Below are 21,477 nucleotides of genomic sequence, written 5' to 3' on the forward strand. Positions count from 1 at the left end.
TTTCTGTGAGCCCACATTTCACCTGTTCTTATCACCAAAGGATCATCCTTTTCAGTTGTGTCCTTATGAAAATATCTAATCTAGTTTTGAGCATCCTCTTTTCTTGGGAAGCTGCTAAGCCTTTGCTAAGAAGTCTTTCCCCAGACCTTTTCTGTTCTTAGCATCTTCCAAGTATCTCAGGTAATAGAAAGGAACAGCCAAGTGGTGCTGCTGGTTATATAGCCTTTGCTAAGAAGTCTTTCCCCAGACCTTTTCTGTTCTTAGCATCTTCCAAGTATCTCAGGTAATAGAAAGGAACAGCCAAGTGGTGCTGCTGGTTATAATTTGATTTTATAATTAATTTTATTATTCCCTCACATCTCTTTAGAATGAATACCACAACATCACTGCCGAGCAGAAATTTTTGAAGAAGCTTATAGACAAGAACTTTGTGATCAATTTGACATGAAAGCTGAATGGAAAATACAAAGAACAATCACTATTTTCAAGATTTGAAAAATGTTTATTTTTTGTATGACATTTTTATTTTTTAAGTGCAACATAACTGTTTACCGTTTAAAGGAGCCCAGAAACCTCATCAAGGCAAAAACTTTTAACTGAGGGTAAGGGACTGTTGCAAACAGAGTTAACGGAATTTCTGTGAAGCTATTTAATAGTGGGAAAACCATGAAACTTTCAACTGAAAGTATCAGGGATATATAAAAATGTGATGTACATCACTTACTTATCAGTGAGAACTCTTTCCAAATGATTAATTCTCTGGAATACTTTTGTTTCTGATGTTGTCCTCCAAAAGAGTTCCACTGTCAGGAGACTGAGATGACTGGTGTTCATTCTGTAGGTGGATGTAAAGTCATGACTGTCTGTCTTCTTGTATGAAAATTGCTTTAAAACTATGCATCTAAATCATTACTGTGTGTTTTGGAGAAGGGGGAACATACAGACTGTACAGGTTTTGTTCTGCCATACTCCTGAGGAGAGGATGTCCACCTTCAGCTGAGCAGCCACAGCTTCTGCACTGACCATCAACTCTGGGCTTCTGTCTGCCTTTGCTGAAGGTGAAGACCCTTTGTCTGATTTGTGGAGATGTTGGTGTTGACGATGCTTGTGTTGTACCCATTTTATAGAATAATAATGCTCCCTGTGCTGTGCATCCAGTAAATTTTACAGTTGCTGACTTGACTTAAAAAAAAGGAATACAAAGACTGAAGAGCTGTCCGAACTACCTGTGTCAGCCCCCATACCACAATAGAAACAAAAGCTTGGACAGACATGTTCATGCCTGAGTTTAGAGTCAATGTTTGTTGGAGTCCTAGTTCTCCAGGACAGCATCTCATGCATTTTTTTTGTTTGTTTCCTCAAAAACAGGTGGATTTTTCCAAATGAGTACAATCTCCTTCCTCAGATGTTGTAATGCATCAATACAAACAAGGAATACTCCCATTTTTGGCATTAGAGTGTAGTAGGGAATATCCAGGGTGTACTTCAGCTGAATTATCATTTGGCATCTGTTTACCTCTTCTGTGTTGATATTTAAGTTTGAAGTGTGTGGATGAACTTAAATCATTTAGCAGTGAGAACCTGCTCAAGATTTTAGTTGAAACATTTAATGGGAAGTTTATATTTCCTGTATTGGTTTGTCTCTGACAAGCCTGTGAATAAATGAAATCTGCTTGGGAACACGCTTGACAGCTATCAAAGAACAACAATGTGCAGTTCCAGTTCTCTCACACGACATTTATATAAAATTTTTATTTTAATTATGGCAGAATTTCTGGATGATTTTGTGGTTATCTTTATTAATCAAACCTGAAGAAAACGCAAATAAGTCCACTTAAAAAGTCTTTGAAGTTGGTAGGAATACCATGGTTGCTTTTCTATAAAATTATATAGAGAGGACATTTAGGAGGAATGCAAACAATCACAATATGAACATAAACCAGGGTATTTGTTATTTTCAGAAGGTGAGGATTGCAAGAGTGCTGAACACAATTTATTTTGCTGCAGCTATGGAGAGGAATTGCCATTTGGGAGTTAGGGGGAGGGCAGTGTGGTCTGGAGAGGTGCCACAGCTGAAAGGAAGGAGGCTTGTGTTTTCACCCAGTGATTCCTGAGCTTTGGTCTGTGTCAAGCAAGCTGGACATACCTGAAATAACTTGAGATGTCAGGAAAATCTCTGGCATGGGCTGGGGAAGGATGCAGGTGTGTCCCAGCAAGGGACAGGGTGTGCCATGGTGTCTTGTCTGCTGCATGTCGCTTGGCTGCAGCTGTATTCCAGCTGTGTGCAGGGTGGCAGGTCGGGGTGTGGAGGAGAGGGGAGCATGTCCCCAGGTATTGCACCTGGGAAGCATGTCCCCAGGTGATACTGGTGGTAGAAATGGAGGAAATCATAATTTCTTCACCAACTGGCAGAAGGGCTCTTAATTTTTTGTATTTCCTTTACTTTTTCCTGAGACTTTGGAGAGATTTTTGCTTGAAAATCTCAATACAAACAGGTGGGGTTTCACTCAAGAAAATAGTGACATTATTGTCTTTGTGTCTCTAACAGCATTTATTTCTCCTGGTTATTTCAGTTAATTGAAAAGGTTTGTATGTGATTCTGCAGCCCCGGACCTACAGTGATTTAAACTCCTGACAGTAGTAATTCCACTGCAAAAGCCGCTGTGGCAAGGCTTTTTGCTGACATAGCAGTGTTCTCCAAGCTGTTGTTGCAGAGAAGCCCCCGGTAGATCTTTGATTGTGTTGAGAGCCAAGGCCAGCAGAAGTGGGGGGCTGCTCCTTCACCCTCAAAACCTGTGGTTGCTTCCAGATCTAGGGCCCCCTCCTCTCCCAGTGGCTGTTCCCACAGTCCAGCTGCATCCATGTAACATCTTGCAGGATGTTTTTCCAGGAGAGCTGTTGAATATGTTCTGGACACTGTGAGGAGAGTTTTTGTGATGGTGCAGACTGCATCCTTCTGCTTCTCCACCCCTGTCTCCAGTTCCAAGAAGTGGGTAGGGAGCTCTGCTTTTGAAGATGTTATTTTCTCTGCTTTATTTCATCTCCAGAGATAGTCTTCCCACTAATCTAAACTGATTCCTTCTCCAATTTTTCTAGTAGATTTTCTGCTTTTTTTGGGAGGATGGGATTTGGATTCTAGCTGTAGCAGATCAAATAAAATAATTGGAAAAAAATAGAAGCCTCATGGCAAACAAATGGTGTCTCCCAAAATCTCTGTACTTAAAAAAATCCCTTTAGTCTTTTCCACTTTTGCCACATCAGCTTTTTGATCTCCCTAAAATATTTTTTAAAATAATGTTTGGTGTTCTCAATGAATTTAATATGTTCTCTACAAGCATTTATCCATATCAGCTGTTTCTTTTCATATCCTAATAAGCCCTTCCCATGGTACGGCTGACTTATTTTTCAAATTAAGCGGTATTTTGAGGGATATTTTTCTACCACTTCTGTGCTCCTGCCAGGGGTGTTGAGTCCACTGCAGTTTTTGTCCCTGGGTGACTGGGTAACATTTTGAACGAAACTGTTCCCTCAGGATGAAGCCAAGAGCTGATGCTGCTGATAAACTATGGGGCATTTGTGGTGGGGTTTTTTTGTTGTTGTTGGGTTTTTTGTTTGTTTGGGTTTTTTGTGTGTGTGTTTTTTTTTGTTTTTTTTTTTTGAAAGCATAGCTTGCAGGCCAGTAACTTTTTTGTCGTCTATTATAAGCAGTGAGCCTAGTCATGAATTTTTCTCCCCACAAGTTGTAGGATCCTGTGTACACCAGCCCTGTAACAGCACCTGCTTCACGTACAGCATTCCTGCTGCTCTGCCTCAAGGACAGAGGCAGGAACACCCATATGTAGTGTGTTTCTCAGCAGTAATCACAAATTAGTGTCTCTTCTGTCTGGGCACACATTTTCACAGGTGTTTTGTAGTACCAAAGACTTGGGGCTTTTAGAATAAAACAATAATGCTAGCATCAAATATTTAGATAGTTTCCAGGCCTGAGCTGCTATTAAGATTTTTTTTACCTTTTTGCCATTTCTGAAAATGAAATCTGCACTGAAATTTCCCTTTAAAAGCTATCTGGGGTTTTTTTAATCATATCAGGAGTGAAGCTGCCAGTTTTGAATCCCAGGGTGCTGCCAGCTTTATTTCTGTGTCTGATAATGGTGTAACTGTGTAGGTCCCCAGTGTCTCCCATCATTTTTCTATCTGAAGTCAGATGTTCTCCTCCCTTCTTATTCTTGTTCCTGTTCTCTGGCAGCTTGCTGAATTTACAGCAAAGGTGCTTCTGCATTTTATCTGCCACCCATCTCAAAATGCTGCACTGTCAGATAGTCACAGCTCTAAAATACCAAACTATGCACAGAACAGGCAGGATGACACATGTTGGCTGAAAGCTCTGTTTGGCTCAGACTTTCTGGAGGTTTCTTTGTTGGGAAACTATTATTTCCTCTGCTGTAATAATTCAGGGAAGTCACAGACTATTGCACTAAATACGAATCTGAGAGTGTCTAAAAGATGTTCCTAAATGTATTCCAGATATTTCCAGTGACTACATAGGTGATAATAATACAGAATCACAACTTTGATGTTTAATTAGCATGTGGTACTTCTTGTTTCCAATGTCATGCTTTCCTTTTAGCAATGCTCTGGGGGAAGAGCATAAATACCTTCACTTTTAAGTGGACTCTGATTTTTAAGAACATACAAAGCTCAGCATATGTTCTTGGTATTGGGAAATACTTATTTTATTTGCCATTTGTCTTAAGTTTTATATGCCTTTGAAATGCCACCTGTATTTTGAGGAATTCTTAGAGTTGTTTCAAGTGAAATTTTGAATGCTACATATAGAAGGCGATTATTTTCCTGTGAATAAACTGTTAAAGACAGTGCCCTCAGACTTATTTTTGCAAGGCTGGTGCTCTCTCTGTGTGTGAGTGTGGATGTGTGGGCATGCCCAGGGCTGTTATTATTGGTGTGTCAAGTAAATGGTGTTGTCAGGTATGGTTTCAAGTTTTGGAACAAACTTCAGTGCTTTGTAGAGCAAAACAGCTGAAAGTTTTTGAACCTAGGTGGGCAGAGTTGTCCTGTGGCTAGAGATCTAACTCCAGGCGGAGTACAACCATAGCCGAGACATGTTTGTTGTGGGTAAGATCAAGAGCAGCATCCTTGTGATTCGAATTTTTCATTGTATTTTGAATCTAGTTTGTCTTACTGTGAGCTGGCGGGGGACTGCTAAAATAAGAGATGAAGAACGAAGATGGTGTACGATAAAAATTTTCAGAAAGGGAAAATGGCTTTAGATAGAGAGATGTTGAGTGCAGTATTTTTCCTTTGTGCAGTAAAAATGAGATGCTGAGGGCTTCAGGGAGTCCAAGGGAGATTCGGATAACAATTTTCTGGCACAGTAGGTATTCAGTGCATGGCTTTCAGTATGAACAGTTCAGGCGTTCACCAGCTTGGACGAAATGCTTGTCTTTGAGGAAGCCACATCAGGAGAGCAAGCACCTCTCCTCCTGGGTAGCCAGTTCTGCCTTTTCAGGCAACACAAGCCCTTAGCAGCAGCCTCTGTGGCTGATTCCTTGGCTGCCCCTCTGCCTTCTTCCCTGCACTCCCATGTTGGCTCATGCTGAGCAGTATCTGTCCCCAGGGGCTACCTGAGGGAGTCCCTCCCTCTTCATGTACCCCCCAGACCCTGCTGTGCCCTCCCACCAAATGGGATGTGTTCCCTCTCTGGCTTAGAGCATGTTTTACCAGGAGATGGGAATGAGAGAATAGGGTGTATCTCTTAATTTCCCCCCCTATATCAGGCTGTCAGTGGTTTCAGAGAGCCCTTGTGGTCTGATAAATGAGTTCAGCAGGATGAATGTTCCTTCTGATAGTTCTGAATGAAGACAGAATTGGTTTTTGGTTTTATTTTTAAAGATATTTAATAAGGTATTTCTTTCAAATCAGTACAAAAATTTTAAATACAAAATTATTTGCTTTTGACATATGTCATATATTCTGGGAGCATACTGAAGTCACCAGTGTCTGGTAAACTGTTTGTCCATTCCTGCCACCATTCCATAAAATTTCTGAGATAAAGCACCACATTATATCACTTGAGTCCTTAGTCAATGTTAGACTGCATTAAACTCTGCATTTAAATAATGGTCATGCCAGTTAAATCCAATCTTAGTTCTGCGTGAAAAAAATCTAGTTCATTTTTAATCAAAAGCAGTAGCGGTAGCTAAAGACATTGAAGAAGTGATGAGCACTTAACTCCTTGAACTAATGCAGCCATGTGTGATGTACAGGGAACCACAGCAAGGTCCACTGCCCTTTGGAAACAGAACACTTTTTGAGGTGAGATTAGCACCACTGATGAGCAGACAGAGACTTCGTGCACAGAAGTCACTGTCCTCAAGTACAGAAAAGTATTGAGACCTGCTGGTTCTCCTTGACAACTGGTAACGTATAAATAAGGATTGGAAATCAGTTTTTAGATAGAACCAAGTTCTCAAATAAATTTGCGTGATCAGTATTGCCAGTAAAATTATTGGTTGATCTCAAGCAACAAATCAGTTAAACAAACAAAGCTACTTCTGCTTTGCCTAGTCATTGCAAAAGCAAACTGATTCAGCTTTTGCTGAGTGGCAGAATAGGTGTTTCTTCTGACAAGCTAAATGGGTTCTTGGTACAAGCACAGAAATTGAAGCAAATTTATGCCACCCTGAAGTATGGCCATGTGTTGGCCAAAATGCCTCAATGACGTGGCACAAATAAATGGGGGAGATTTGCCTCATCTACTTGAGCTGTGTGAATAGGGAACGGAGACTTTTTAAGTGCTGTGGCATTTGGAAGTGAAGCCAGTGCCTGCTGGACGCACTGGTGACATTTTAGATCCAGTGACTGCTGGAGAAGGCTCAGGGGGAATGATCATGCCATCAGGATTTCTCTTCCATCGTAAGTAAATTGTTCAGGAAAAAACTCACATGCAGGATTATTTTATTACAGGGGAAGGGAAATAAAAGTCTCCAGCCAAGGGAACCTTTGCTTGTCAGGTAGACCTGCTATAAAAAATCGAAGAAAATCCCCACCCAGACAAATAAGCCTCTCAATTTTTTAAAATATAATTAGAGACTGACCTACTCTGCTTTAAGTCACTGTTTTTCGTCTCATAACTATGATCAAAGCAACAGGAGTGAGTGACATACACTGATTTGAACTTTAGTACTGAATTACTGTGAATGAAATTAAGTAAGCATGGCTTTGCAGAAATATATAATGTACAGCTAATATGTCCCCCTTGGGTGCAAAACAACTGTTTATGAACCTGATACACATCTTTAGATATGTTTGCCATACCTTTTTTTATAACTATCTGTGTATAATGTTAAACTTTGCATTTATTATTGTTTTTGTACAAGATGGTCAAATGGTCATAAAATGCACCTTTTGTTGTATAAAAGTTAGAAGCAGAGGAGAAAGGTTTTGATTGTGTGTGTGTGTTGTGTGTGTGAGTCTGTTTGTTTTACATGGGATACAATAAATACCCTGAAAAAGACGAATGAACGTACTGCCCGGCATAGAGTCCTGCCGCCTGCTCGGATGGCATCTGAACGTAGACTTTGTCTCCGTGCATCAGCTGCACCACGGCGCTGCCCGAAGCCTGGTCCAGGAAGCCCTTCTTGTATTCGTCGTAGGTGTACATGAGCGGCTCGTTGTTCTTGTACAGCGCCACCCACACGTTGGCGCCTTTACAGTGGACGTGGTAGGCGAAATAGTAGACACCGGGGATCTCGCATGTGAAGATCCCCGTCTGGGGGTTGTAGTTCTGCCGGCCGTTGTACAGGAGCTTGTCGAACTTCACGGGCACCCCGACGCGGGGGAAGGGCGTGAGGAGCTCTGCCGTGAACGCGGGCATCTCGTAAACAATGCTACCAGCCTTGTCTTTCTTACCCTTGTAGCCGTAGGGGGGCTTCAAGCCGTCTATCCCTGGTCCCACCTCAGGCAGGTATTGTCCCACAGCTGGTGGAGTGGGCGGGATGATGACCGGGGGACCTGGCGGCCCGGGAGGGCCCGGTGGCCCCTGGAGCCCCGGCTGGCCAGGAGGACCGAGCGCCCCAGGCTTTCCCGGGGGTCCCTGCAGCCCCGCAGCACCAGGTTTGCCTATCCCAGGAAAGCCAGGGGGGCCGGGCATGCCTGGCTCGCCCTTCGCCCCTGGCAGCCCGGGGGGGCCGATGGGACCACTGGGTCCCGCAATGCCCGGGATGCCCGAGGGGCCCTGAAGCCCCTGGGCACCGGGTAGCCCGGGCTCACCCTTTGGCCCCACAAGCCCCGGGACACCCGGCAGTCCCGGCAAGCCTTTGTGTCCGGCTTCCCCCTTGGGTCCTGTGGGGCCCGGCAGCCCCCGCAGCCCAGGGCCACCCACTTCCCCAGGAAAGCCTGGCTTTCCTGGAAAACCCTGCAGGCCGGGTTCCCCTTTGGGGCCGACTGGTCCTGGTGGCCCTACGGCACCCCCCTCCCCTTTAGGTCCTGGGAAACCAGCGGCCCCCGGGGGTCCCATGATGCCTGGCAGTCCTGGCTGGCCGGGTTCCCCTGGTGGCCCTCCCATGCCAGGTGGCCCCGCATGCCCCTTCTCCCCCTTTGGCCCCAGAGGCCCAGGCAGACCACCCACACCTCGCTCCCCTTTGGGCCCAGGGAAGCCCGGCTTCCCAACCCCAGGGAGGCCGGGGGGGCCTGGCAGGCCTGGCAATCCCTGCTCCCCTTTGCCACCCGGGAAGCCAGGCTGGCCGGGCATGCCATCCTGGCCTGGTTTGCCAATACCAGGTGGGCCAGGAGGGCCTTGGATCCCAGGGGCCCCTGGAGGCCCCTGCAGCCCCAACTCTCCTGGGGGTCCGGGTTTGCCCAGGGGTCCCTGTGGGCCAGGGAAGCCAACCATGCCGGGTTTGCCAACCCCTGGCAGTCCCACGGGGCCGGGGGGACCAGGAAGCCCAGGTGGACCCTTCAGACCTGGCAAACCTGGGATCCCAACCCCCTTCTCCCCTTTTGGCCCTGGGATCCCAGGGATTCCTGGTGGCCCCTTCATCCCAGGCTCACCCTTTGGCCCTGGTTGCCCCTGCAGCCCCGGAGCACCCGCCTTCCCTATGCCAGGAAGCCCATGAGGCCCTGGTGGTCCTTGTGGTCCAGGAATCCCCATAGGCCCAATTTCCCCCTTCGGCCCCATCTCCCCTCTTGGCCCTGGGGGCCCCATGACCCCTGGTTTTCCTGGCATCCCTGGCAAACCCGGCTTTCCAATTCCTGGGTATCCTTGTGGGCCTGGTTTTCCTTTGGCTCCTGGTACACCATGACCTGGTAATCCTGGTGGCCCTGGTGGCCCTCTTGGTCCAGGCTCACCTGGGGGACCTTGTTCACCCCTCAGACTGCGCATGGGAATTTCTGGGAAGAAAAGAAGAAAGGGCCAGAGGAAGAGATAAAAGGTGAGTGCAGTCACATCCTTCAAAAAGCAGGCAGTTTTGAATTGAATATGCTTTTAATGATACCTTGTGGTTTTGTGGTAGACAGAGACAACTAGCGAGTTACAGGTTGGTGTTGAGAATTAAAGAGGATGTTACTGTTTTTCATACTCCAAACTTCCATGCGTGCTTCTGTTACCACAAAGTAATTACTGTGCATCATATGTAAAAACCATTTGTGCTTTGGTGGTGTTTTCTACCTATACAATCTTAAACAGCAAAATCTGCATTTTGTCCCACATTGCGGTAGATCAATCTACCTTTAGAAGTTTTTACAGGAAACTCAGTGCTCTCATGCTGTGGGAGGAATCCTGGCATAAAAGTGCTTTTTCTGGATGGGCATAAATAAGCAAGATCAATTAAATAAGATTGTATTAGTAAGAAGTTTATACATAAGGTGTATCTGTATTTTCCCCAAGGCTTTGGTTCCCATTAGAGTATTACTGGAAACCTGCAGCCTTAATCAGTGTTGCTCTTTTGGCATAGCCATGTCTAGTTATGGCTCTTCTAAACACTTTGCAAAAGGTTTTTATTGTTGAAACCCACATTTTTGTGTATGTCACCACTTATCATTGCAGGTCAGGGTGGGGAAATTGCTGCTGGGGTTGGTTGCTTTTCAAGCTCCTGCTTTTTGGGTTAATGGAAACTCTTTCTGGCTCTAAAATGTGTAAAAAAGTGAGAGATTTGGGGAAGGACGGGAGATGAGGTTTGAGGGCAGACCTCTGCTTTATGGGAGGCAAAAACCTTCCCTCTCTGCACATGTTGTGTTTTATGCACATCAAAAATCTTTGCTCATGAGGTAGGTTGATTTTTCTACAGCTAATGGTTCTTGTTCAGACACTCCAAAAATAGGCCCTGAAATCTTCCATTTCCCCGTGAAGTCAGTGGAGGTTGTGGTTAGCTGGGGCCTCAGTAGGACAAAGTTACCCAGTTTGTCTGCACTTGTACAGATGCTGGTGGTCCTCACAAGAATTTTATGACACTGGGTGTTCCTGGTCACCCTTTGTATTTTGGACCTTTTTTTTGTTTTCTTAAGTACCTTAATACTGTCCAAACTTCCTTTACTGAATAGAGAAAGTGCTTGTACGTGCAGACCTGTGCATTATTCCTCTGTACTTTCAATGCCTCTGTTACACCCATAAATAACCTACAGAAAGAGGACTCCAGAGTCTGTAGAGAAATTGTATGTTTTTATCTGCAAACCTCAAAATCACAGGGTCTGGACAAAGTCAGACAAAACAGTGATGTTCCCATAAATTTAAACCTTGGGGCTCTTAGTTCATATGTGTGCTTGTTCCAGTGAGAGTGGGAGCACATCCAGACAGGACTCTGAGCCACCATTTGAAACCCCATCAGAGGGTCTCCTACAAATAGATGGGACAGCAAGGCTTTTCCTAGAGTTGAACAGCACCTGAGCAAACCTGTATGCTGGAGGCTCATTGCAGGTAGGGCTGCTCAGAGGCTGTGCTGCAGCCCAGAGGATGACTGTGGTCTTGTGCTGGTGACCATGAGCTGCCCCACAGCTCCCATGAACCTGTTTTGTCCACCTGTGGCCAGGTATGAGCCTGGCCAGCCCTTTGGGCACAAGGGTGCTGTGCCCAGCCTGCAGCAGCAGCCTGCTCCAATGTTAAATTTCCCCATGGCACGCCAGATGGGACCGTGCAGGAGTGGAGAGGGACATGCTGACCTACCTTTCTCTTTCTTGGGAGCCATATCCTTGCCGAGCATGGGCATCTGTGGGACCTCCTTCCTGTACTGGGGCAGATGGGGGTACTCCTTCCTGTAGGGCATGCGGGGTACCTCCTTGCCCAGGTGCTGCATTGGGATGCCTTCTTTGCCCAGCGGCATGTGAGGTACTTGTTGTCCAAGGGGTTGGTACTGGGGCACCTGAGGTGGCAGCTGCTTGATCCCATAGTAGGCACCACCTTGAGCAGACCTCACCAGCTCTAGGTAAACAGTGACAGCCACTACCAGCAGCTGCATGGGGAAGAGCAGCATGACCATCACCTGTGAAAAGCACCACAAAACACACAGATGGAAGATGTTTTTACATGTTGTGCATTCCTCATTAGGGCAAGCTGTTCTCATTTTCTGCAGCAAACTGGACCTAAATCTCTGCAAAGTGGCTCTGGTTTGTGTGCTGCCCTGGAGGATATCCTGCAGCAGGTCTGTATCTGATTTATTGGAGGGTCTACTCAAGCACTGCTATTACAGCAAATGCCCTTCTATGTATTTAGTTCTATGCCACCCCAGAGGAGACCTCTGTGGTTATTCCACACAGGGGCCTGCTCCCAGTTTGCTGCCTTCTCACCTGAGCTTTGGGGAGCTCTGCTGCAAGCTCTGGCACATGGGAAGAGCAGGCAGGGGATGTGGGGATCTCCTAAAAGGGTTCTGCCCAAGAAGGTGTATTGTCGGTTCCCCTTCTTCTTTCCACAGCAATGAAAGCTCTGTTTCTGAGCTTAAATCTGTGCTTGGGATTGTACCCTCTGGCTGCAGTGTCCAAGGGCTGTCTGTTTCTACCACAGCTCCTTGCCAGCTCTCCTCTTAGCTGGGCTGGGATCCTCTTGGCCTCCTCCCAGAAGGACTGGGCCTGCTTAAGCTGCCACCACTCCAGGTAGGATCAGCCAACCCAAGCCTTCCAGAGGAAGGCTTGGGTTGGCTGATCCTACCTGGAGTGGTGGCAGCCTAAGCAGGCCCATTCCTAAGCAGGCCCTATTTTCTGAAGGTCTTCCCCACTGTGGATCCTGGCCCATTGCAAGGCAGCCCATCCCAGCACCTCACCAGTCCTGCTAACACAACAGAATGGGGTTGGACTTTCTTTCTTTTACTTCTTTATCAAAATGTTAGCTTGGGACTTCTTGTCCCACGTGTTGTTGGCTTTTCTTTTTGCAGTTAAGGGCACTACCATCAGCTGAACAGCAAATTAGGAACCAGGAACTCCCTCAAGTAATGTAAATTAGGGGACAGCACATGGTAAAAAGAGACTCTGTGTGTTGGAGTCTTTTGGCCCACAGCCAAATCTGGCAAGCAAGTCTTAACCTTTCAAAATACACATGGCAGTTGCCAAACCTGATGGCTGTTGCCACTGTTCCTTTTTTCTACCCTGCAAAAATGCCTTGCACCCAACCTGGCTGCATTTCCAGATCATTTCTGCTCCAGAGCTTTGCCAAATTACTTGGCAGGACTTGCTCCCAGCAGCTGCTGTGTTCTGGTGTGATGAGGATAGCCTGAAGAGGCAGCAAGAGCTTTGTGTCACCTGCTTATTTTTCTGTCCTTCCCCAGCAGCCTGGCTCGACATAGAGGACAAAAAGTACCTCAGTCTACGGCAAAGGGGCTCAGCACTGTGCCCTCATGTCTGGGAAGTATCATTTATGGGGAGAAACTTTCCCCTGTGTGCCCTCCAGGTTTTATGTTTTACTCCTGTTTGACGTTTTCCATTCACTTGGTGTTAGCAAAGCACCTGGGAAAACCCTTGCTGCCCTTTTAAAACATTTTCCCTTCATTTTGCTCTATAAGATTTTATCTCTAAATGGAAATTGGTGTATAATCATTACTGAAGGTGTAAGTGGAGGCTAGATCAAAATGGTGTAGTTGAAATAAGCAGGTTATTTTCAGCAATGATCACCTACAGACATATGAACTACAGAAAAGATGGAAATATGTGTTATCAGCAAACCAAACCTTTTAAGAAAATGAAATACTACGAATAAACACTAGATGGAGCATATGTTGCACAGCTGAGTTTCTACAGTCACTTTCCCTCCCAGGAATTCTTGGACTAACTAGCTGCCATGTGGCAAAGAAAACCAGAGCCAAGATGTACAGGAGTTTGTAAGGGTAGCCAAAGCCCAAGCACAGATGCTCATCCTTGTTCAGCAAAGCATTTCAGCAAATGCTTCTCCTCCAGTGAGTTTAATGTGGCTTTTAGCCCACAGCTGGCTGTGCAGCTGTGAGCTAAAGGATTAGGGCCTTGGGATGTGGTATTTCTGTTTAAAGCTCAATGGTGAGCTTTGGAGTGGGAGGGCAGCCTGTGCATGATCAATTATTGTGGCTTGGCTGGGGTGGGGTGACTGAACTAACTCACTCCAGCTTCATCTGGGCACATGGACCCTAAGCAACCTTTTGGGGTTTTTTTGGGGGGGTGGGGGGAAATGGGGGAGGCAGGAATATATCCCCCTTTTTTTTCTTGGCCTTCCTGCTCCTTTCTGTACAGGAGTAAATTGCAACACCTTTGCCTCTCTGTAGCTGAATAGGGTAATGCCTACCTAAGTCTGCAGAGAAAATCTCAGTTACTGGAAAATTTGCACTATTCTCTGCCTCTCTCTCAAAGGAAAAACATTACCTGTATGAAGGGAGAAATTCAGTGAAACCTTTTAAAAAATTATAAGGCACTGAATGATATAGGACAGGTTTTGAAACCTGTTAGTTTGAAGGGCAAGGTGGATTTTGAAGAATGAGGTTATTAATTTAGCATCTTGGCTACTTTGTTGTTCTGGTGGCCAGTTTGGGTGGGGGGGGTTTAAAAAAGATAACTTCAGTGGAATAAGTAGAAGGGGAAATAGGTAAAATTCCTTTGGATGAGATTTTCTCCTTGTTATTATTACAAAACATGGACTCTGTGTGCAAGTGGGAGGCATTTGAAATAACTGAAAAAACTTTGCTGCAAGAGACACCAGCCTGCCTGCTGCTCAGGTGAATTCGGGCTGCTGTTGCTTGTGCCAGGCTGGCCTGGCCCTGCCAAGCATCACGCAATGCACCTGCACTGGAACAGGCACGACCACAAGGTACACGAGATGGTTTTGTGTATGCACGTGGAAATTTTGAGGGAGATTAGCCAAGACTTGTAGAGATAGGAAGGCTCCAGAGAAGGAGATGATCTCACCACATCTGTGTTTCCTGTATTGTTTTTTGACTCATCCATAACTCAACCAGTGTGGCCTGGAAATGACAGATTGCTTCTCATCTATTGATTTTGGCTTGGGCTGGTGCCTGTGACTAGCTGAGGTGGAAGGTGGGAGTTTATTTACTGAACAGCCTTGGGCTAGATGTGATTTGGCTGGCATCTTTGTGGGAGGAGGTCAGCGCCTCCCCTGTGGCCTCGTGAGCTGTCTGGGGCTTGGGGTCTGCCGCAGGTACTGGAGACACAGCCTGTGTTTGGTACTGTCTGTCCAGCTCGTCTCCCCTTGCTCACAAAGGAAGGAGGGATCAGACAAAAAATTAGTCTTGATGAAAGATGTGGTAGAGTCATATGTGCTGCCGCTGGATTATTGCTGTCAGATACCATCACTACAGGGAAAGCCTGCTCAGAAGCATGAGAGATGCTGGGGATAGTCCTTCAGAGTTTCTGCTCATTGCCTCTCATCCTGCTCAGCTTCTCTAAAAAGTTATTTATGCACTGAGAGAAGTTGAAGGTGTGTTTTTTCTGCCTTGCAGTTTGTTTCTGAGTGCCTGGGTGCACAGCTCTAGTTTGAAGACCTCACTAGGAAACCCATTTAATGGGTTTCTAGTGAAACCCATTCACTATGGGCATCTTTAAATGCCTAAAAGCTACTGAAAATCTTGCTCTTGGTTTTCAAAAGAAGCCTATAGATCCTAAGTGTTGGAAAGGTCCTCCAGAGCTTCTGAACAGCAAAAGGAGATGTTTTCCTGGCAGTGACAGAAATCAAGGAGAGTGAGTAGGAGAAAAAACCTGTTTTGAAGATGCAGCCAAAGTGTAAGACTTCCCACCCCCTTCACCCAAATCCCAGCAATTTAGGGATCACCCTCAAATGCATTCATGTAACGCAATCTGCCATGCTTTCCAAGGTGACTGTTGGTGGAGCAGTAATTTCACTTTGGATTGGGATTTTCCAGGGTTTTTGTCAGAAAGCAATAGGAATGTGTCTGTGTATTTGTGGCAGGTTATAAGTGCATGAGTACTCCTTTAGAGAAGCCAAGGGCTTGGAGAAAGTAAAGTTTTATTGTGACTTTGGATGTTGGAAGGAAGATGGAGGAGAGGAGCCACTGAGCTTTCCCACAATGTGACATGTCATTTTGCACCAGATGTTCAGATTAAGCCACAACAAACATTTTGCTTTACCTAGGGTGGGACAAGACACTTGAGGTGAAGGAACATTATCCTAAACCACAGTGTTCAGTTGCTTGTGTGTGAAGGTATCTGGTTGGTTCTGTGGGTGAGAGAGAATCCTTGAAAAAACACATTTTTACAGGCAAAGCTTGAGCGAAAACATTTCTCAATAATCTCTTTGGTAGAGCTGTTCTCCTGAGAAAACTATAAAGGACCTTTCTCTGGCTATTTCAGTTTGTCAGCAGAAATAGGAGACAAAACAAAATGCACCAGCAGTCATAATTCTTAAATTGGTGTGAAGAAATAATGGCTGTTTTAGCATAATTATGTAAAGAATGTATGGAAAGAGTGATGCCCATCCACTTGGGACTTGAAATCATAGGTGGTCTTGCAAAGAGTGGAAACTAGACCTTGATTTATTGGTTCTTACAGGAAAGTCATCACTCTGCAACCAAGGTTGGGTTGTCTGAGAACTTCTAAGATACTCACCCAGGGACTACCCCCATGGGCTTAACTTACCAGCTCTTGCTTTTGAATTGCTGTATTTCCCAAACAGGCATAAGGCATGAGTGGATCTCAGTGACCTGAAATCTTTTCCCTGTGGTCCCTTCTATAGGGGCTGCCTGAAGCTGCAGAGACTAGTTCCCCACTGCACTGGGGGGATGGCCTTGCTAGTGCTCTGGTTTCCACAAGGAAAATGAGTGCTGCAAAATAAAAATCCTAGTGACTCCGGAGATTTTATTCACAGAAGAGTGCTACTAAAAACAATTGATGATAAAAAACTACATTCTCCAGCGTGTTTTTGTTGAGATCAGAAGTGGTTAGGGTGACTTCTGGAGTGACCTTGACACCAGATCCTATTACCAAGTATCTACAATAATGTATCCAATCCCACAGGAGCATTATACACCTTACTAAAGTGTCTGTCATACAGAGACATCCAAGAGCAGTATAAAGCAATGGAAATGGCAAACAGAGTGTGGAGGTGCATAAGGAGCAGCCCCGCTGCATTGCAGAGAGCTGATGGGTGAGGTGCACAGCTGCTCTCTGGGGGGTTTCCATTGGCAGGCCCCTCCCAGTTCATACATAGAGGTACATGGGCTTATAAATTGGGGAGGGAGGTGTTGGCATTTGTAAACCAGTTCTGTTAGCTAGCTACCTTTTTAGGAAGAATTCTCATCACAAAATTAGAAGAGCAGCTATATAGGCTTTAGTTCCTGTAGCAAACTAAGCTATTTCTATCCAGTGAATAGCTATTGTGACTTGAAGGGTGGGGCATTTTTAGATACAAGAATCAAGCAAATGTTGCTTGTTGTTCTCAGCACTGGTGCTGCAAAGTGTAACCGATTTCAGCAGTGAATTTCCCAGCTCATTGTTGTCCACAGTTTTCAAAGACACTATTTCAAAACTTCATCACAGCTTAAATTCATCTCTGGATCATTTCTGGATTTCATTAAATTCATCTCTGGATCATTTGAAGACTAACCTGCCAGTCAGTAGTACTTTCTGAAGAGATCTGAGGGTACCCTGTACTGTACAGAGACTGAATTTGAGTGGAAACTTGTGTTTTCAGGTACAGGAAAAAACAAAACCTTCTGCATGCCAAATAATTTTGTACATGCTCAAGCACCATTTAATGCACACATTTCCACACTTCTGTCATTCTGTGCCAAATGAGTCTTTATATCATTTGGACAGATGTTTTCCAGTTTGCCAGCAAACTAATTAAACACCAGTGTTGGGGGTTTCTTTTTTTTGAAAATTCAGTCATATTCCACATAAAAGCAGGGAGTGAAGGAACCAAATATACCTTGAGATGGATTTCCTCTGAAAGCTAACCTGTTTTGTAACCCAAAATAACACTAGCTTCACTGATTTAATCTTATTTTCACCATTGAATAGCAGGAGGACAGTACAGGGGAGCATAGCCCCTGGGCAAAGACTCAGCCATGCTACTGGCATGAGACACTTGATCTATGCCCCAGAAGGTTTGGGGTCCTGCACCATTTTGCTTGTAACAGTGCCTAAAGCTTCACTGAAGGCAATACCTGTTTCTTCAGTAGGTGAAGAATTTACCTTGCTAAAGTGTCTATAAGGGCTTGTGCATTCAGTAGGGAGAAAAGTAGAATTTAAAATCTTGCCTTTTTGCTTCTTGAGAAACTCTCCCACAGGGATCAGGTTTATTTTTTTTCCCCTCCCTCCTTTTCACTGTCTCCTTCAAGGAAACAAAGTAGTCTCAAGTGTCTGTGTTCAGTTTAGATTACCAAGAAATACCTATTGTTCAGTATGTTAAAAATAAATTAAATCATATTTTGCTCAAGGTCTAACAACTGTGTCTGATTATCATGTGGCATTTACTAAATCTAAGGCAGTCATAACAAGTATTGTCATAATAAACATTTTAAAACGCATGCATACATAAACCTGCTGCTAATGGGGAATATTCAACACGTGGCAGATGCTTGTTTCTATTTTTTTTTAATTGAAAAAGGTGCTAGAACTTCTTTCTTAGAGAAGTGTGATAACATCTAAATAAATGGCTTCATCTTAAAAACCAATGGTCATCCATAAGCTATTTTTGGCCTCACTGGTAATGATATGATCTTTTCTTGTAATGCCTGGGGAGGTCTCTGTTTATTCATTTATAAATGCATTTCCAAAAACAAAGCACTCGCCTCTGCTCCAGTTTGTCTGCAAACACATTCATGTGTGTGCTCACTCTGGATGATCACCTAGCCTTCTGTATGAAAATGGCAACCCTTGGGTTTCCCCAGTTTCTTACTTCCAAACAGAGTGTATCTGCATGTGGGCCTGTATCTGTTGCTTGTGTGCAGGTATTTATGTGTGCCTATGCCAGTGGAAGCAGCTACAGTGAGACATTTTTAGTCCATGCAGACATAATTATCTTGCCTCTAGTCTCCTCCTCATGCCCAGTGGGCTCTAAGCCTACCTATGTGGGCTCAGGTAGGCATCTCCTCATCTCTCAGCAAAACTGGGCATGATAAGTTTCACATCATCACAACCCTAACTCCCATGCACAGGCCTCTGCTGGCTCAGCACAAACATGAAGCTCCCAATTTATGATGATATTAAGATGCTTGGCACTGGTGATTGATTTCCAGGCGGGTTCATCTCTGTGTGTTTTTGAGGGTCTGGCCCAGATGCTGTTTGCTGGAAAATGCCTGAAAGCTACTTCGAGTCAGATGGCAGGGAGCCGTGACAAGGATCAGTAAGTTGGGCACCACGGGCCGGGGGACCACAGTCCCCAGGGATGCAGCTCTCTTTCCTGGTGGCATGTACTCATTTGCACGAATTGGTGCCTGACCTCAGGCTGGGGAGGAAGGTCCAAAGTGGGGGAATGTTTGCAGAAAAGCATGCGACTTTAATTATGGGATTAGAATTAATTATAGGTAGGATTTAGCAAATACCTGCCTTTGAATATGTTTTCCTGTTCTCTGCCATACAGCATGCACTCAAATCCTCTGCCTAATGCTCTCTTCTGGGCAATTTGCCTGAAGTCTTGGTGGCAGGCAGATTTGATGGAGACACTTAAATGACTGCCACTCAGTCCCCATTCAGTGATCAGCAGTGATCGGCGCACAAAGCTAGACCCAGTAATGTGGAACGCACAAACTGATCAAAGTGCAGAGCTACCTCCCCGCTTATCGGCATGGAATCGTGCTGCTGGCACAGAGCCTCAGCCTGGCCACCACCGTGTCCAAGCACAGCTGTTTGTTCGTTGTGGGAACTGCGCTGAGGGCTCCTTCTCTGCAGGGCTGGTGCTACTGAACACTGCAGAAGGAGCTTCTCGCAGGCCACAGCCACTGACGCCATCCAAGGAATTCTCCTTATCAGATACAATGGGTTTGCCATGCACAACACACTGGAAAGGAGGCTGGTTCTCATGGAAGTGCTTGTATAGTCAACCAACCGTTTCCTAAGGGTGTTGATGATTTGGGTTTTGTTTTGGTGAGAACGCTTCACATCTACTGCCAGTCCACTAACCCCAAAAGTGCAAAGACAAAAAACTGGTGATGCATTTCAGACTGGTGTGTGATCAGTAGACAAACTGGTGATGCACTTCACAAGTGTGTGATCAGTAGGCCGAACCTTGAGGTGCTGATAATAAACTATGGTGATTACTGGTTCCATCTCAGTGTGAATAGGGAACTGCAGGCTTGCTTTGGAAACCTCCCTTCTCAGCTGTCACTCATCATTCTTGGCCTTGCTCTGTCTGGGGATAGGTTGTGCTGGCTCCCTGCAGTAGAAGTCTCCCAAATTTTCATGATACAATTGTTTGTGTGTTATTATGGTACAATAGTTTGCAGAGTGCATCACAACGTTTTACTGTTTTAATCTAAAGTGGTGCCTCTAGCAGTGCTGCTATGAATTATACTCACTGGTAGAAGTGTAAAGAGTTTCCATTTCACTACCTCTTGGGTTAGCCAGCTACAGCTTTGAGAACAAGCCACAGGCTAGCAATTGGCTCTAAATGACAAGTGAATAATGCACACAGTTCACTGTTAAACTTGTTAGTCAGTGGAATGCTCCAAATCATCAGATGTGTGGGAGTAGTCAGAAGTGAGGGAAGAAGACTGCCTCTTTCTGCGACAATTAACAAACTCAGGTATATCCTGAATCTTTGGCCAAATATGCATAAGTGCCAGAATGCTATTCTGAAGGATATCTACCAGTTTTACTGGTTAGAGAACTCTTAGTTCCTCTTTTGATTAATTGAATTACTGTACTAAAAGCAGAAAAATATTTTGTCAGCTTTGTGAAGGTGCACTGAGTCTTAAATCTGTCTATATATATTTTATTCTAATATGGTATGGTTTAGGATTTTATGTCCTGTGTCTGAAGGATTGCTTGGAGAAGGAGCATTCTATGAATTAGTAGATCTCAACACCTTTAGGAAAACTTAGATGTGCATGCAGAAATTTCCTTCATTGACACCTGCAAGACACAAAGAGGTGCTGAAGTATGTCTTTTTCTTAAACACTTCCCAAAAGATGGCAGTAGAAAGAAAAATCCTGATTATGGAAGTGTTCTTGGTGATGACAGGGACTAATTATTGCAAGTGTTGCAGGGAAGATAATCTGTCTGTCTTAAGTGTTACGTAAAGCGGTACAGCGGTCTGCAATTGTAATACTTGTGTAGGCTGGACTTCTCAGCCTGAGGTACACTTGGTGCTAAACCTAAGGACACAAGGGAAAAGTGGCCAGAAGCTGCTCTTGGGCTTCTCTTGATCCCGAGTCTGTAGCAAGTACTGTTTCAGTTGCTAGTGCCACTTGAGGTCTGACCTGCCCTGCATGGCCTGTAAGCCACTCATGAGACCCTGTGTGGTGTGACATCCTGCCATGCCATGGGCACTGTCACCATGTCTTCATTTTGGGGGTGCAAAGGCTGCTCTGTCATAGGTGGACAGAACACAGCCACAGTTTTGGAAAGGCAGATGTCTGTCTCCGCTAACACCTGGTCTGGCCACTGGTCTGCTGTGGGACAGTTTGGGGCTCCTGGCAGCTCTAGGGTGCCTGGAGCAGGCAGGAGGGATGGCTCTTTGGAAAGGGGTAAGTTTTAGCCTGTTTATTATCAGGATGAAGCAGGACCCTCTCTAAGGTGTAGAACTTTCTAGCTCTTTTTAGCACTGTATGCATACTGATTAAATTTAAATGCTTTACAGTGATCCACTACAGGGAGGGCTTAACCCCTATCAAGGAATCAAGACCATTAAATCTCATTAAGAAAGAGAGCCTGATTCTGGGTGCACAGGTTTTTTTGTTGTAGTCTTTTGGTTATAAATAAATTTTATTTCCTGTGCCCCTTTGTAGTGATCATACTCCAGCCTTTGCAATCCGAGCAGTGGTTACTTTAACAGTCCAGTGAGTTCTTGCTCTACAAAGCAAGAAATCTGTGTGGGACTCC

At 45.1% G+C, this 21,477-nt stretch overlaps 2 protein-coding genes across 8 annotated transcripts in view; one reads left to right on the forward strand and one right to left on the reverse strand.

The window, feature by feature from the left end:
- Positions 1-21,477, forward strand: part of ST3GAL6 (ST3 beta-galactoside alpha-2,3-sialyltransferase 6) — a 319,252-nt gene that overhangs the window by 37,879 nt on the left and 259,896 nt on the right. For 2 of the 7 annotated variants that reach the window (XM_036383672.1, XM_036383699.1), the window contains one exon: positions 368-4,877. The exons of 3 other annotated variants lie outside the window; for them this stretch is intronic. In XM_036383672.1, the coding sequence (XP_036239565.1) occupies positions 368-448 (81 nt within the window). In that variant the 3' untranslated portion in view covers positions 449-4,877. Of the gene's footprint in view, positions 1-367; positions 4,878-21,477 lie in introns of those variants that run through there. 2 more of the 7 variants (XR_004980280.1, XM_036383691.1) reach the window with 2 other exon arrangements.
- Positions 7,358-21,477, reverse strand: part of COL8A1 (collagen type VIII alpha 1 chain) — an 86,354-nt gene continuing 72,234 nt past the window's right edge. Inside the window, exons 4-5 of the mRNA XM_036383631.2 lie at positions 11,177-11,492; positions 7,358-9,408 (exon numbers count right to left, since the gene is read on the reverse strand). Of these exons, the coding sequence (XP_036239524.1) occupies positions 7,502-9,408; positions 11,177-11,489 (2,220 nt within the window). The 5' untranslated portion in view covers positions 11,490-11,492 and the 3' untranslated portion in view covers positions 7,358-7,501. The remainder of the gene's footprint in view (positions 9,409-11,176; positions 11,493-21,477) is intronic.

This window comes from Molothrus ater, chromosome 2 (genome assembly GCF_012460135.2).
Source record: "Molothrus ater isolate BHLD 08-10-18 breed brown headed cowbird chromosome 2, BPBGC_Mater_1.1, whole genome shotgun sequence".
In the NCBI taxonomy this organism is placed as follows: Eukaryota; Metazoa; Chordata; class Aves; order Passeriformes; family Icteridae; genus Molothrus; species Molothrus ater.